General features: G+C 55.5%; 1 protein-coding gene across 2 annotated transcripts in view; it reads left to right on the top strand.

Annotated features, from left to right (window-relative positions):
* The first annotated feature begins 4,554 nt into the window (after positions 1-4,554).
* The window catches only part of SCYL1 (SCY1 like pseudokinase 1), a 15,016-nt gene continuing 8,147 nt past the window's right edge, over positions 4,555-11,423 (top strand). For both annotated transcript variants that reach the window (XM_017537104.2, XM_017537103.2), the window contains exons 1-8: positions 4,555-4,768; positions 5,075-5,215; positions 5,416-5,538; positions 5,618-5,844; positions 6,277-6,367; positions 6,456-6,611; positions 9,633-9,791; positions 10,634-10,741. In XM_017537104.2, coding sequence (XP_017392593.1) covers positions 4,658-4,768; positions 5,075-5,215; positions 5,416-5,538; positions 5,618-5,844; positions 6,277-6,367; positions 6,456-6,611; positions 9,633-9,791; positions 10,634-10,741 — 1,116 coding nt within the window. In that variant the 5' untranslated portion in view covers positions 4,555-4,657. The remainder of the gene's footprint in view (positions 4,769-5,074; positions 5,216-5,415; positions 5,539-5,617; positions 5,845-6,276; positions 6,368-6,455; positions 6,612-9,632; positions 9,792-10,633; positions 10,742-11,423) is intronic.

The raw sequence follows: 11,423 nt of genomic DNA, 5'->3' as shown, positions 1-11,423 counted from the left end.
CCGAGATCGCGCCATTGCACTCCAGCCTGGGTAACAAGAGCGAAACTCCGTCTCAAAAAAAAAAATTAGCAGGGCATGGTGGCACATACCTCTAATTCCAGCTACTCAGGAGGCTGAGGCAGGAGAATCACTTGAACCTGGGAGGCGGAGGTTGCAGTCAGCCGAGATGGTGCCATTGCACTCCAGCCTGGGCAACAAGAGTGAAACTCCATCTCAATAAATAAATAAATATGCATTTATTATCTCACAGTTCTGGGGATCAGAAGGGTAAAATGAAGGTGTCGGCAGGGCTGTGGTCCTTCTGAGAGCTCTAGGAGAGAATCTATTTCTGCACCTTTTCTGCCTTCTAAAGCTACCTGCATTCCTTGGCTCATGGCCCATCCTCACCTTCCCCCAACCTCCTGCTCTCATTATTACATCTCCTGTCTGAAGTGAGGGTCCTGCCTCCCTCTCGTAGGGACCCCGTGACTATACCAGGCCCATTTGAAGAATAATCCAGAACCATCTCCCATCTCAAGATCCTTAACTTCATCATGTCTGCAGAGTCTCTTTTATTATGTAAGGTGACAGGTTCCAGGGATTAGGAGGTAGATATCTTTGGTGGGGGCATTTTTCTGCCTCCCATGCCTATGGAGTAGGTACTATTACTCTACCCATTTTACGCATGGGAAAACTGAGGCACAAAGGGAATATGTAACTTGCCTGAGGCTATGTAGCTCATAAGTAGCAGAGCTGGGATACAAATCCAGGCAGTCTGGCTTCACAATCTGGCTCTAATGATTATACTGCCTGGCATAAATCTTTGCATACTTGAATGAGGGTTTTATAGAATAAATTTCTAGAAGTAGAATTACTGGGACAAAGGAGAGACATTTACACGTGTTGTTTTTTTAAGCTGTGGAGACAAGGTCTTGCTATGTGACTCAGGCTGGCCTTAAACTCCTGGGCTCAAGTAATCCTCCTGCTTTGGCCTCCCAAAGTGCTGGGATTACAGGCGTGGGCCACTGAGTCCAGTGCAGAGTTACTTTTTTTTTCTTTTTGAGATGGAGTCTCACTCTGTTGCCAAGGCTGGAATGCAGTGGTGCGATCTCAGCTCACTATAACCTCCGCCTCCCGGGTTCAAGCAATTCTCTGCCTCAGCCTCCCAAGTAGCTGGGATTACAGGCACCTGCCACCACATCCAGCTAATTTTTGTATTTTTAGTAGAGATGGGGTTTTACCATCTTCGCCAGGATGGTCTTGAACTCCTGATCTCGTGATCCACCCACCTCGGCCTCCTAAAGTGCTGGGATTACAGTTGGGATTACGGTGTGCACCCTGCCTGGCCCATAGTTACTTTCTTCTTCCTCTTCTTCTTTTTTGAGTCAGGGGCTCACTCCGTCACCCAGGCTGGAGTGCAGTAACATATCATGGCTCACTGCAGCCTTGACCTCCTGGGTCCAAGCGATCCTCCCCTCGAGTAGCTGGGCCCACAGGAATGTACCACCACGACTAGCTAATTTCTGCATTTTTTATAGAGACAAGGTCTTGCTATGTGTCCAGGCTAGACTTGAACTCCTGGGTGCAAGCGAGCCACTCACCTCAGCCTCCAAAAGTGCTGGGATTACAGGCATGAGCCCCTGTGCCTGGCCTGTAGTTACTTTTATTACCTTTACTTTTACAGATGGGAAAAGGGGGCAAAGTGATTCCCCCAAAATCCCAGAAATAGGATGCAAACCAAGGTGACTGCCTCCAAATTCTGCCCACATGACATCCTACTGCAGCTCCTCTGGAGCAGCTGGGCTCCTGGTGGCCTGGAGGACCCCATGGCTGCCTGTCCTAGGACACCCACAGGTGATGGTGGAGCTTGCAGGGCAGCTGGAACTCGTCCTGGCTGGTGAGGCAGGCAGCGAGCAGCACAGTGTTCAGGCCCTGCCACTTCTTACGGCATCAGGTTTCACAGCCTCAGTTTCTTCATCTGTAGAATGGAAACAACATGGTCCCCCTCATAGGGCAGTGATGAGAGGGTTGTATTATCCCCATTTGACAGGTGATGAAATAGATGCTCATGTGAGCTTGGGGCAGGCGCAAGGTGAGAACCTCAGAACAGGATGCTGCCCCCATGCTAAGATGGCAGGCTTCAGGTTCATTAACAGAAAATCTGAGGGCAGCTCCCTTTGCTGGCTCTTCCTCTCCAGGTGTCCTGTTGCAGACCTGCACTAGCACTGGCCGCTGCCTCCCTGCTGTTCCTTGGTTCCCTGAGAACTCCTAGATCTGCCCCTAGTCCAATGGCCCTGCCCTTCCTGCACTGCTTCCTCTCCAGGCAAGGCCCTGTGCCCTACACAGCCCTGACATCTGGTAGTTGCTAAGGGAATGCACCACTAACAAAATGCCACCACGAGCATGAACCCTATGTTTGTAGACCCCTCACCTCCAACTGTGACCATGATCCCAAAGCATCACCCGCCAGCCTCCCCCTCTCCACCATTCAACCCTCACAGACACACAGCTCAGGCTGTGGCTCATGTCCGCAATACAGTAACATTCTAGACTCCGTATTCTGGTATTAAAGACCTCTGCTTGCTTTAAACATTTCAGGAAAAAAAAAAAAAAAGACCTCTGCTTGCTCCCTCGAGGGACAGGACATGTTCCATCTTCAACATTGCTCATTCCACATTCACAATGTTGTCACTGGCTTCCTTTTTTTCTTTCTTTCTTTTTTTTTTTTTTGAGATAGAGTCTTGCACTGTTGCCCAGGCTCAAGTAAAGTGGGCACAATCTTGGCTTATTGCAATCTCTGCCCCAAGGGTTCAAGTGATTCTCCTGCCTCAGCCTCCCAAGTAGCTGGGATTATAGGTGTCCACCACCATGCCCGGCTAATTTTTTTTTTTTTTTTTTTTTTTGAGACGGAGTTTCGCTCTTGTTACCCAGGCTGGAGTGCAATGGCGCAATCTTGGCTCACCGCAACCTCTGCCTCCTGGGTTCAGGCAATTCTCCTGCCTCAGCCTCCTGAGTAGCTGGGATTACAGGCACGCACCACCATGCCCAGCTAATTTTTTTTTGTTTTTTTAGTAGAGACGGGGTTTCACCATGTTGACCAGGATGGTCTCGATCTCTTGACCTCGTGATCCACCCGCCTCGGCCTCCCAAAGTGCTGGGATTACAGGCTTGAGCCACCGCTCCCGGCCTAATTTTTTTTTTTGAGAAGGAGTCACGCTTTGTCTTCCACGATGAAATACAATGGCACAGTTTTGGCTCACTGCAACCTCCACCTCCTGGGTTAAAGCAATTCTCCTGGCTCCAAGTAATTCTCCTGGCTCAGCCTCCTGAGTAGCTGGGACTACAGGCACCCGCCACCAGGCCCAGGTAATTTTTGTATTTTTAGTAGAGACAGGGGTTTCACCATGTTGGTCAGGCTGGTCTGGAGCTCCTGACCTTAGGTGATCCACCCACCTTGGCCTCCCAAAGTGCTGAGATTACAGGTGTGAACCACCTCATCCAGCCCTCACCCCGGCTTATAGATGGGGGACATGACGCTTCCAAAGGGAACCGTGTGAGTTCTCACAGCCAGTGAGGGGCTGAACCATGATTCAAACCCAGCTCTGTCTCATTGTGGCATCTCTGCCCTTGAGTTAACTCCCAAAGGCATCTCAATCAGACTTTTCATAACTGGTCCCAGAATCTCACCAGTGCTTCACAGGGTATGGTTGAGGGACTATCCCCAAGCCTGGGACCTGAGACCCTACCTGCAGAGGAACCACCGCCTGTCCAGCCCCTCCTACATAGCTCAGGGGCCGGATCGCCACAGTATGATGGGCTGATTGAGCTACCACCACTCCGTGGCTGACCACACAGGCACTGAGAGGCCTGGAGGAGATGCGGGTCTCTTCTGGACTTACCCAGCTACTCCTCCACCCCTCCTTTTCTGGGGTCACTTCCTCTTCCCTTCTCAGTCTCTCCTTCCTGCTTTCCCTGGGTGCCCGCCCCTGCCCTCGGGGTTCTGCACCTCCCTAGAACTTTGGCGTCACTCTCTGGCCCTCACCTACGCTGTTTCTCAGGGGCGTCTCCTCCTGGTTCTCTCCTGGTCACTCCACCAGCACCGACTCCTCCCGGGAGCCTGGAGGCGCCCACTTGCTGGTGAGAGCGAGTGCCTGGCGTGGGGCTAGTCTCCCTTCCTGGGCCTCTGTCTCACTCCTCACTGCACCCCCTCATGCCTGTCACTACGTCTCCGCCTTTTTGCGTCGGTATTCTCATCCGTTTGTTCCTTCTTAAGTTCTCATCCTTAGAATACGCTAGAAGGCAGGCTCTATTATCCCACCCCTTTAGATATAAGGACTCACAGACTTAGAGAGTTTTAAGTGACTTATCCGGCGGCAGTGTGTCGGTCTTGGCACCACCCGCCGCCCCGGCTGACCCCGCCCGTCTCCTCGCCCCTCCCTTGTCCCTGTCCCCACCTCCGTCTCTCGCCCCGCCCCTCCCTTGGCCCGACCCCACCCCCTTCCCGCCCCAACTCAGGTCCTGCCCCGCCCCGACTCAGGCCCCGCCCCGCTTCGGGCCCCGCCCCCGTTCGACGCAAGCCCCGCCCCCTCCCCGGCCCGCCCCGGCTCGGGCGGCCGGAGGACCCGGAGCGGAGGCGCCCGAGCCTGCGGCGGCGGCGGCGGCGGCGACGGCGGGGACGATGTGGTTCTTTGCGCGGGACCCGGTCCGGGACTTCCCGTTCGAGCTCATCCCGGAGCTCCTCGAGGGCGGCCCACCCGGGCCTTGGGCCCTGCACCGCGGCCGCAAGAAGGTGAGTGCGGCCGAGCTCCGCAGGCCGCTAGCGACCTGGGCCTTGCCTAGTCCGTACCGCTGGCCCCGCCGCGTTGCGCCCGGCCTAACGTGGCGGCGGAGTCTCGGGGCAACGGGCCGGGGAGGGGGCGGGCAATGCCTACGTGGCGGGCAGAGGGACCGAGGGGACGAACAGGCGGAGGGGCCAGGGTCACGTGGGCCCGGCGAAGTGCCTAAGGCTGACCTGGGAGGTACCTGGCTGCTGGCCCTTGTCTTCCGGCCACACAACAGCTCTGGGACCATCTCCGGCCCTGCTGTCCTCCCCCAGGCCACAGGCAGCCCGGTGTCCATCTTCGTGTATGATGTGAAGCCTGGAGCCGAAGAGCAGACCCAGGTGGCCAAAGCTGCCTTCAAGCGCCTCAAAACTCTACGGCACCCCAACATCCTGGCTTATATAGATGGGCTGGAGGTACCCGCTGCCCAACCTGCCCGTCTCTGCCCCTCACTATCTCCTGGTTACCCACTCCTGTCTCCCTCCTGTTTCCTCTCTATGTGCCCCAGCACCCCCAGATTTGGTTTCCTCTTCCCCATCTCACCCCACATCAAGTCCCTTATCTCCCCTTCCTCTCTGCTCCTTCACCCCTGATAAACCTATGTCCCCTTCCCCAGACAGAAAAATGCCTCCACGTTGTGACAGAGGCTGTGACCCCACTGGGAATGTACCTCAAGGCGAGAGTGGAGGCTGGTGGCCTGAAGGAGCTGGAGATCTCCTGGGGGCTACACCAGATAGTGGTAAGGTGGGGGCAGTGGTGATGAGAGCAGGGATGGGGGGTTGCAGGTGCTGGGGCGTGATGGCTCCTTCTGCCCCCAGAAAGCCCTCAGCTTCCTGGTCAACGACTGCAGCCTCATCCACAACAATGTCTGCATGGCCGCCGTGTTCGTGGACCGAGCTGGCGAGTGGAAGCTTGGGGGCCTGGACTACATGTATTCAGCGCAGGGCATCGGTGGGGGACCTCCCCGCAAGGGGATCCCCGAGCTTGAGCAGTATGACCCCCCGGAGTTGGCTGACAGCAGTGACAGAGTGGTCAGAGAGAAGTGGTGGGTGACTGGGGGCAGCGTGCTCCAACCTGCTCTGTCCTGGAGGCCCCTGCAGCCTCAGGACCCCTAGACTAGTTGGCATTCCCCTGTTCCCTGCTGCCTGGCTGGGGAGGGAATCAGTGTCCCAGGAGTGATGGCCATTCCTCTGTCCCCAGGGTCCTCAGGGCGGTAGGGCAGGATGGACGTAGGCTTCGGGGTTGGGCTATTCCAAACTTGAAAGCTGTGTGACCTGGGCAGATGTGCCTAGTTCTCTGAGCCTTGGTTTTTTAAATCTGTTAAGTGAAGCTGATAAAACCTGCCTCTTGGGACTGATGGCTCAGCTGAGGAACATAGCCAGGACCTGCCATGCAGCGGGTGCCTGGTGCCCAAGGCAGGTTGGAGGCCTGTGCAGGTGTTTGGTGGGGCCCTAAGAGCTCTGGGTCACTGCCACAGGTCAGCAGACATGTGGCGCTTGGGCTGTCTCATCTGGGAAGTCTTCAACGGTCCCCTACCTCGGGCAGCAGCCCTACGCAACCCTGGGAAGGTAAGTTTCTTGCCCCTGGCTGTTTGCCCCGCCTCAGCCCCTCTGCCAGCTGGCTACCCCTGCCCTGACACTGACCTCTCCCCTGCAGATTCCCAAATCACTGGTGCCCCATTACTGTGAGCTGGTGGGAGCGAACCCCAAGGTGCGTCCAAACCCGGCCCGCTTCCTGCAGAGCTGCCGGGCACCTGGTGGCTTCATGAGCAACCGCTTTGTAGAGACCAACCTCTTCCTGGAGGAGATTCAGGTGAGCCCCCAACCCATCCTGGGCTTTGACCCTCCCTTCTTCATTCTGCCCTCTACCCTGCTTTTCAGGGTCTTTCACAGTTGACCCTCAGGAGACAAGCATGGACTGTGGAGTTAGGCCAATCCGGGTTCAAACCCTGGCTCCAACTCGTACTTGCTGTGTGACTTCCCTTGGCTGAAGTTCAGTCCCAGTAATAGTACAGGTTGAGTATCCCTAATCTGAAAATGCACAATTTGAAGTACTCCAAAACTGGTAACTTTCTGAACACCAACATTACAATCCAAGGAAATGCCCATTGGAGCATTTTGCATTTCAGATTTTTGGATTAGAGTTGTTGAATTGATATAATGCACATATTCCAAAATCTGAAAACATCTGAAATCTGAAACACTTCTGGTCCCAAACATTTTGGACCAGGGAGACTCAAACTGTACCTACTTCAGAGGGCCCAGTGAGGAGTCGGAGCTGAAGGTGCGTGGTACAGTGTTGGGCGCCTGCTCGGGTTACTCCAGTACTCCAAGTGCACGTTCTGGCTCTGGTCCCCAGGGGTGTAACGCCCTGTGCTGGCTCTGGCAGCGGGGTGGGCAGCATGGTGGGGAGGAAGGTGAGGCAGACCTAGATTCCTGCCCTCAAGGATCTGGCAAAAAGTAAACAGACCAGGTCCCCACCCTTGGGAACTCTTGTTGGGGGAGAGACAGAAAACATGAATATCATAAATAAGCCAGGTGCAGTAGCTCATGCCTGTAATCCTGGCACTTTGGGAGGCCGAGGCGGGTGGATCACCTGAGGTCAGGAATTCGAGACCAGCCTGTACGACGTAGTAAAACCCCGCCTCTACTAAAAATATGAAATTAGCCAGGCGTGGTGGTGTGTGCCTGTAATTCCAGCTATTTGGGAGGCTGAGGCACAAGAATTGCTTGAACCCCGGAGGTGGAGGTTGCAGTGGGCTGAGATTGTGCCATTGCTCTCCAGCCTGGGCAACAAGAGTGAAACTATCTCAAAAAAAGAAAATCATAAATAAGAAAACCAGTGCAGGAAGGAAAGTACTAGAGGGGGGTGTCTTGGGATGGGCTCTCTGAAGTGTGACATTTGAGCTGGGACTTGAAGGATGTGATGGTGGAGCCAGAGGGATGGTACCTGGAGGAAGAGTTCCAGGCAGAGGCGACAGCACACGGAAGGATGCTGAGGAGGGAACCCTCTGCTGTGCCTCTGAACCTTGGCTTCCACATGTGTACAGTGGAGCATCCGGGTGTGCTGGCCCACAAGGTTGCTGTGGGGAGGAGGGAGGGAGGCTCTGGTCTGCGCACTGTCTGGACCCAGCTGTGCATGGGGAAACAGCAGGGGCTGGGAATCAGAATCAGGAGCAGGAGAGGACAGTGGGAGACATTCCACAGACCCTGACCCAGCAGAGGCTGCTGCGGGGCAGGGAGGGCCTTTGGAAGATGGGAACCTGAACTGCATCTTGAAGGAGAGGCTGCTAGAAACGCTGAGCCCTGTTGCCTCCTGGGCAGTGTTGGGGCAGCAGGAACTTTGTTACCTGGAGTTCTCATATGGCTGACTCTGCCTAGCTGCCCTTCTTCTTAAAATGTGCCCCATAGGAAATGGGCTGTTTCCAGAGCCTCCAGGAGAACATGGGAGGGCAGTGCCTAGGGGCCCCTCTTCCCACCATTGGGTGGAGTAGTGGAGAGAGCCCAGCTGCAACTCTCTTGATTTGTGACCTTGGATGTGATTTATCCTCTCTCTGGGCCTTGGCCCCACTGTACCCTATGATCAGAGCACCAAGCCTGCCTCTCACGCTGGTCTGAGCTGCTCAATGGCCATCTAGGTCCTCCTTGTCCCAAGCCAGAGGTCACCTCTCCTGGGCCAAGCCATGGCTCTGGGGGTGGGGGTACAGCAGAGAGCACAGGGACTTTGGAACACAACACTGGGTCATGATCCCTGCCTCGCCGCTCTTGGCTGCTGACCTTGACCCTCCATCTCCCACTTTGTGAATGAGGGGAATAACAGCATCTTTGGAACGGTGCAGCACGGGAGAGGTGCCAAATCACTGGATCAGACCTTCCTCTGACCGCTTCATAGCTATGTGACTTTGGACAAGCTCCTTGCCCTCTCTGTGCCTCAGCTTCCTTGTTGGGAAAATGTGGATTACATTAGCACCTACCTCATAAAGTTGTGGAGAGGACTGAGACAATTTGTGTAAGGTTTTAGCGCAGCCAGACGTGGTGGCTCACACCTGTAATCTCAGCACTTTGGGAGGCCGAGGCGGGCGGATCACCTGAGGTCAGGAGTTCAAGACCAGCCTGGCCAACATGGTGAAACCCTGTCTTAAAAAAAAAGAAAGAAAGAAAAAGAATTTAAAAAGGCTTTAGCATATAATCTCTTCTCAGGAAATATGGGTTGGGGGTATTATGGCCTCAAAGTGGGGTTAGGAGGACTAAAGGAGACTGTGGAGCTTACAGCCTGGTCCATTTTGGCTCAGTGGGAGGACAAGGTCTGGGGGTAAAGTATACCTAGTCCCTGCCATCCACGGCCTACCAGGAACTTCATGCCCACCCCAGCCAGGGCAGGGGAACCAAGTTAGCCCCTTTACCTCTTTGATCTTCAGTGTCCTCCTCTGTGCTCACACCCTGGGTGGCGAGCAGTAGGGGCAACACTGATAAAGGGCCCGATGCCCTAGTGATGCCCCTAGTGGCTGCTCTCCCAGCAACAGGTCAGGTGGCAGCTATGACGGCGACAGTCCATAACTGACCGAGCGTCTGCTGTGTGCCAGGCCTGTGCTGCAGCTTTTATGTGCATTTTCTGGTGACTCCTCAGAACAATCCTGTAGATAGTAGAGCTGTCATCCCATTTTACATGGCAGGTAAGCGGGACAGTTGGGCCCTGAACCCGGGCAGCTGGGCTCCAGAGCCCATGAGCATCACTTCTCCTTTAGGCTGCTGGTGGCTCTTGTCCTCACCTGTGGCTGGGTTTGGGCTGTGACCAGGCTGATCTCCTCCCTGGGTCCCATCCTCACTCCCCCAGATCAAAGAGCCAGCTGAGAAGCAGAAGTTCTTCCAGGAGCTGAGCAAGAGCCTGGACACATTCCCTGAGGATTTCTGTCGGCACAAGGTGCTGCCCCAGCTGTTGACCGCCTTTGAGTTCGGCAATGCCGGGGCTGTTGTCCTCACGCCCCTCTTCAAGGTGAGTGGAGCTGTGGGGCCCAGAGAGCTGCTGAGTGCACAGGAACTGCCAAAGAGAAGGCCCTGGGCTGGGGCAGCCTGGTTAGGACAGACACAAAGCCAAATGAACAGGAGAAGGCCCTGGGCTGGGGCAGCCTGGTTAGGGCAGACCCAAAGCCAAATGAACAGGAGCTTCCTGCCAGCGTCTATAAACAGGCACCTGACCAGCTCTCACCTGGGGAGGAGAAACTCTGTGCCTCTAAAATCTTTTTTCCACAAACCCCTGGCTTCACAACCCTCAGCCCTTCCTCCATTTCCCCTCGTCTGACCTGTGCACCTTGGTTCCCAAGGCCCAGGGGGATTACCTGCCCACCACCTCACTTGGCCATCCTCCCTCCTAACCACTCAGCACTCAGCTTACCTGGATTCAGGGAGCTGGATCCTCCACCCCTTCCTCAGACCCTAGCCCACCCTTTCCTGGGCACCTGCCATTCCCTGCTCTGCTTGCCTTGGGGAGAACCCTTTGCCCTGAAGGACTTGGCAGGAGGGGAGAAGACAACAAGCAAATCCTGTATAGCTGGGAACCCCCAGAAACTGCAGGCAGAATGTCTGCATATGGCATAGAGGTGCCTGTTTGTAGGGAGGGGCACACAGCTTTCATCAGCCTCCTGAAAAAGGCCTTGGACCAGGTTAAGGGCAGGGCTGAGATGGAATATGGGTAGAGGGGCTCCTGAGGAAATGCCTGTCCCCCACTCCACCATCACTTCATTCCCACCCTGGGATATCAGCCCCCAGAATTTAAATGAGCCCAGCAAAGTCAGCCCATTCCTGTGAGTGGCTGAACCCCTCTTCCTGTTCTTTCAGGTGGGCAAGTTCCTGAGCGCTGAGGAGTATCAGCACAAGATCATTCCTGTGGTGGTCAAGATGTTCTCCTCCACCGACCGGGCCATGCGCATCCGCCTCCTGCAGCAGGTGGGGCCTCCACCAGCCTCTATGCTGGTCTGCCCCCGCCAGACCCCACCCTGGCTCCTGGGGAGGCACCTGCCCTGGCTGCACAGGGACCCCAGAAACCCTACCCGTGAACACATGCACAAGTGAGGGATCCACTGAGGACAGGCTCTCAGGAAGTTGGCCACATACAGGGCTCACTGGCAGTTTTGGGAGTGCCCAGCCTGCCCAGGCTGCAGTGCTCTCATGCCCGCTCCTCTCCTGGCTCAGTCACTCTCGCCCTCTGGAGTGGGGATACAGTCTCCTGCCAACCTGGGGGCAGCTGGGAGCATCAGACAGGGTGGATGGGATCTAGGAAGTACTAGTGGCTCCCAGGTGCCATTCCCTCTGCGACCACCAATCGTGCTACTTCTCTTCATGGCACAGTGGGCAGGCAGGGAGGAGTAGGGCAGGGGCGATACCCTTTTTTATAGGAGAGGCTCAGGCCAGGTGTGGTGGCTCATGCCTCTAATTCCAGCACTTTGGGAGGCTGAGGCGGGAGGATCAGCTGAGGTCAGTTCAAGATCGGCCTGGCCAACATGGCGAAACCCCATCTCTACTAAAAATAAAAAATTAGCTGGGCGTGGTGTCAGGTGCCTGTCATCCCAGCTACTTGGGGGGCTGAGATAGGAGAATCGCTTGAATCCGGGAGGCAGAGATTGCAATG

The sequence above is a fragment of the Cebus imitator genome, unplaced genomic scaffold (genome assembly GCF_001604975.1).
Source record: "Cebus imitator isolate Cc_AM_T3 unplaced genomic scaffold, Cebus_imitator-1.0 Scaffold102, whole genome shotgun sequence".
Classification (NCBI taxonomy): Eukaryota; Metazoa; Chordata; class Mammalia; order Primates; family Cebidae; genus Cebus; species Cebus imitator.
The sequence above is the reverse complement of the archived record's forward strand: the minus strand, read 5'-3'. Positions and strand labels throughout refer to the sequence as shown.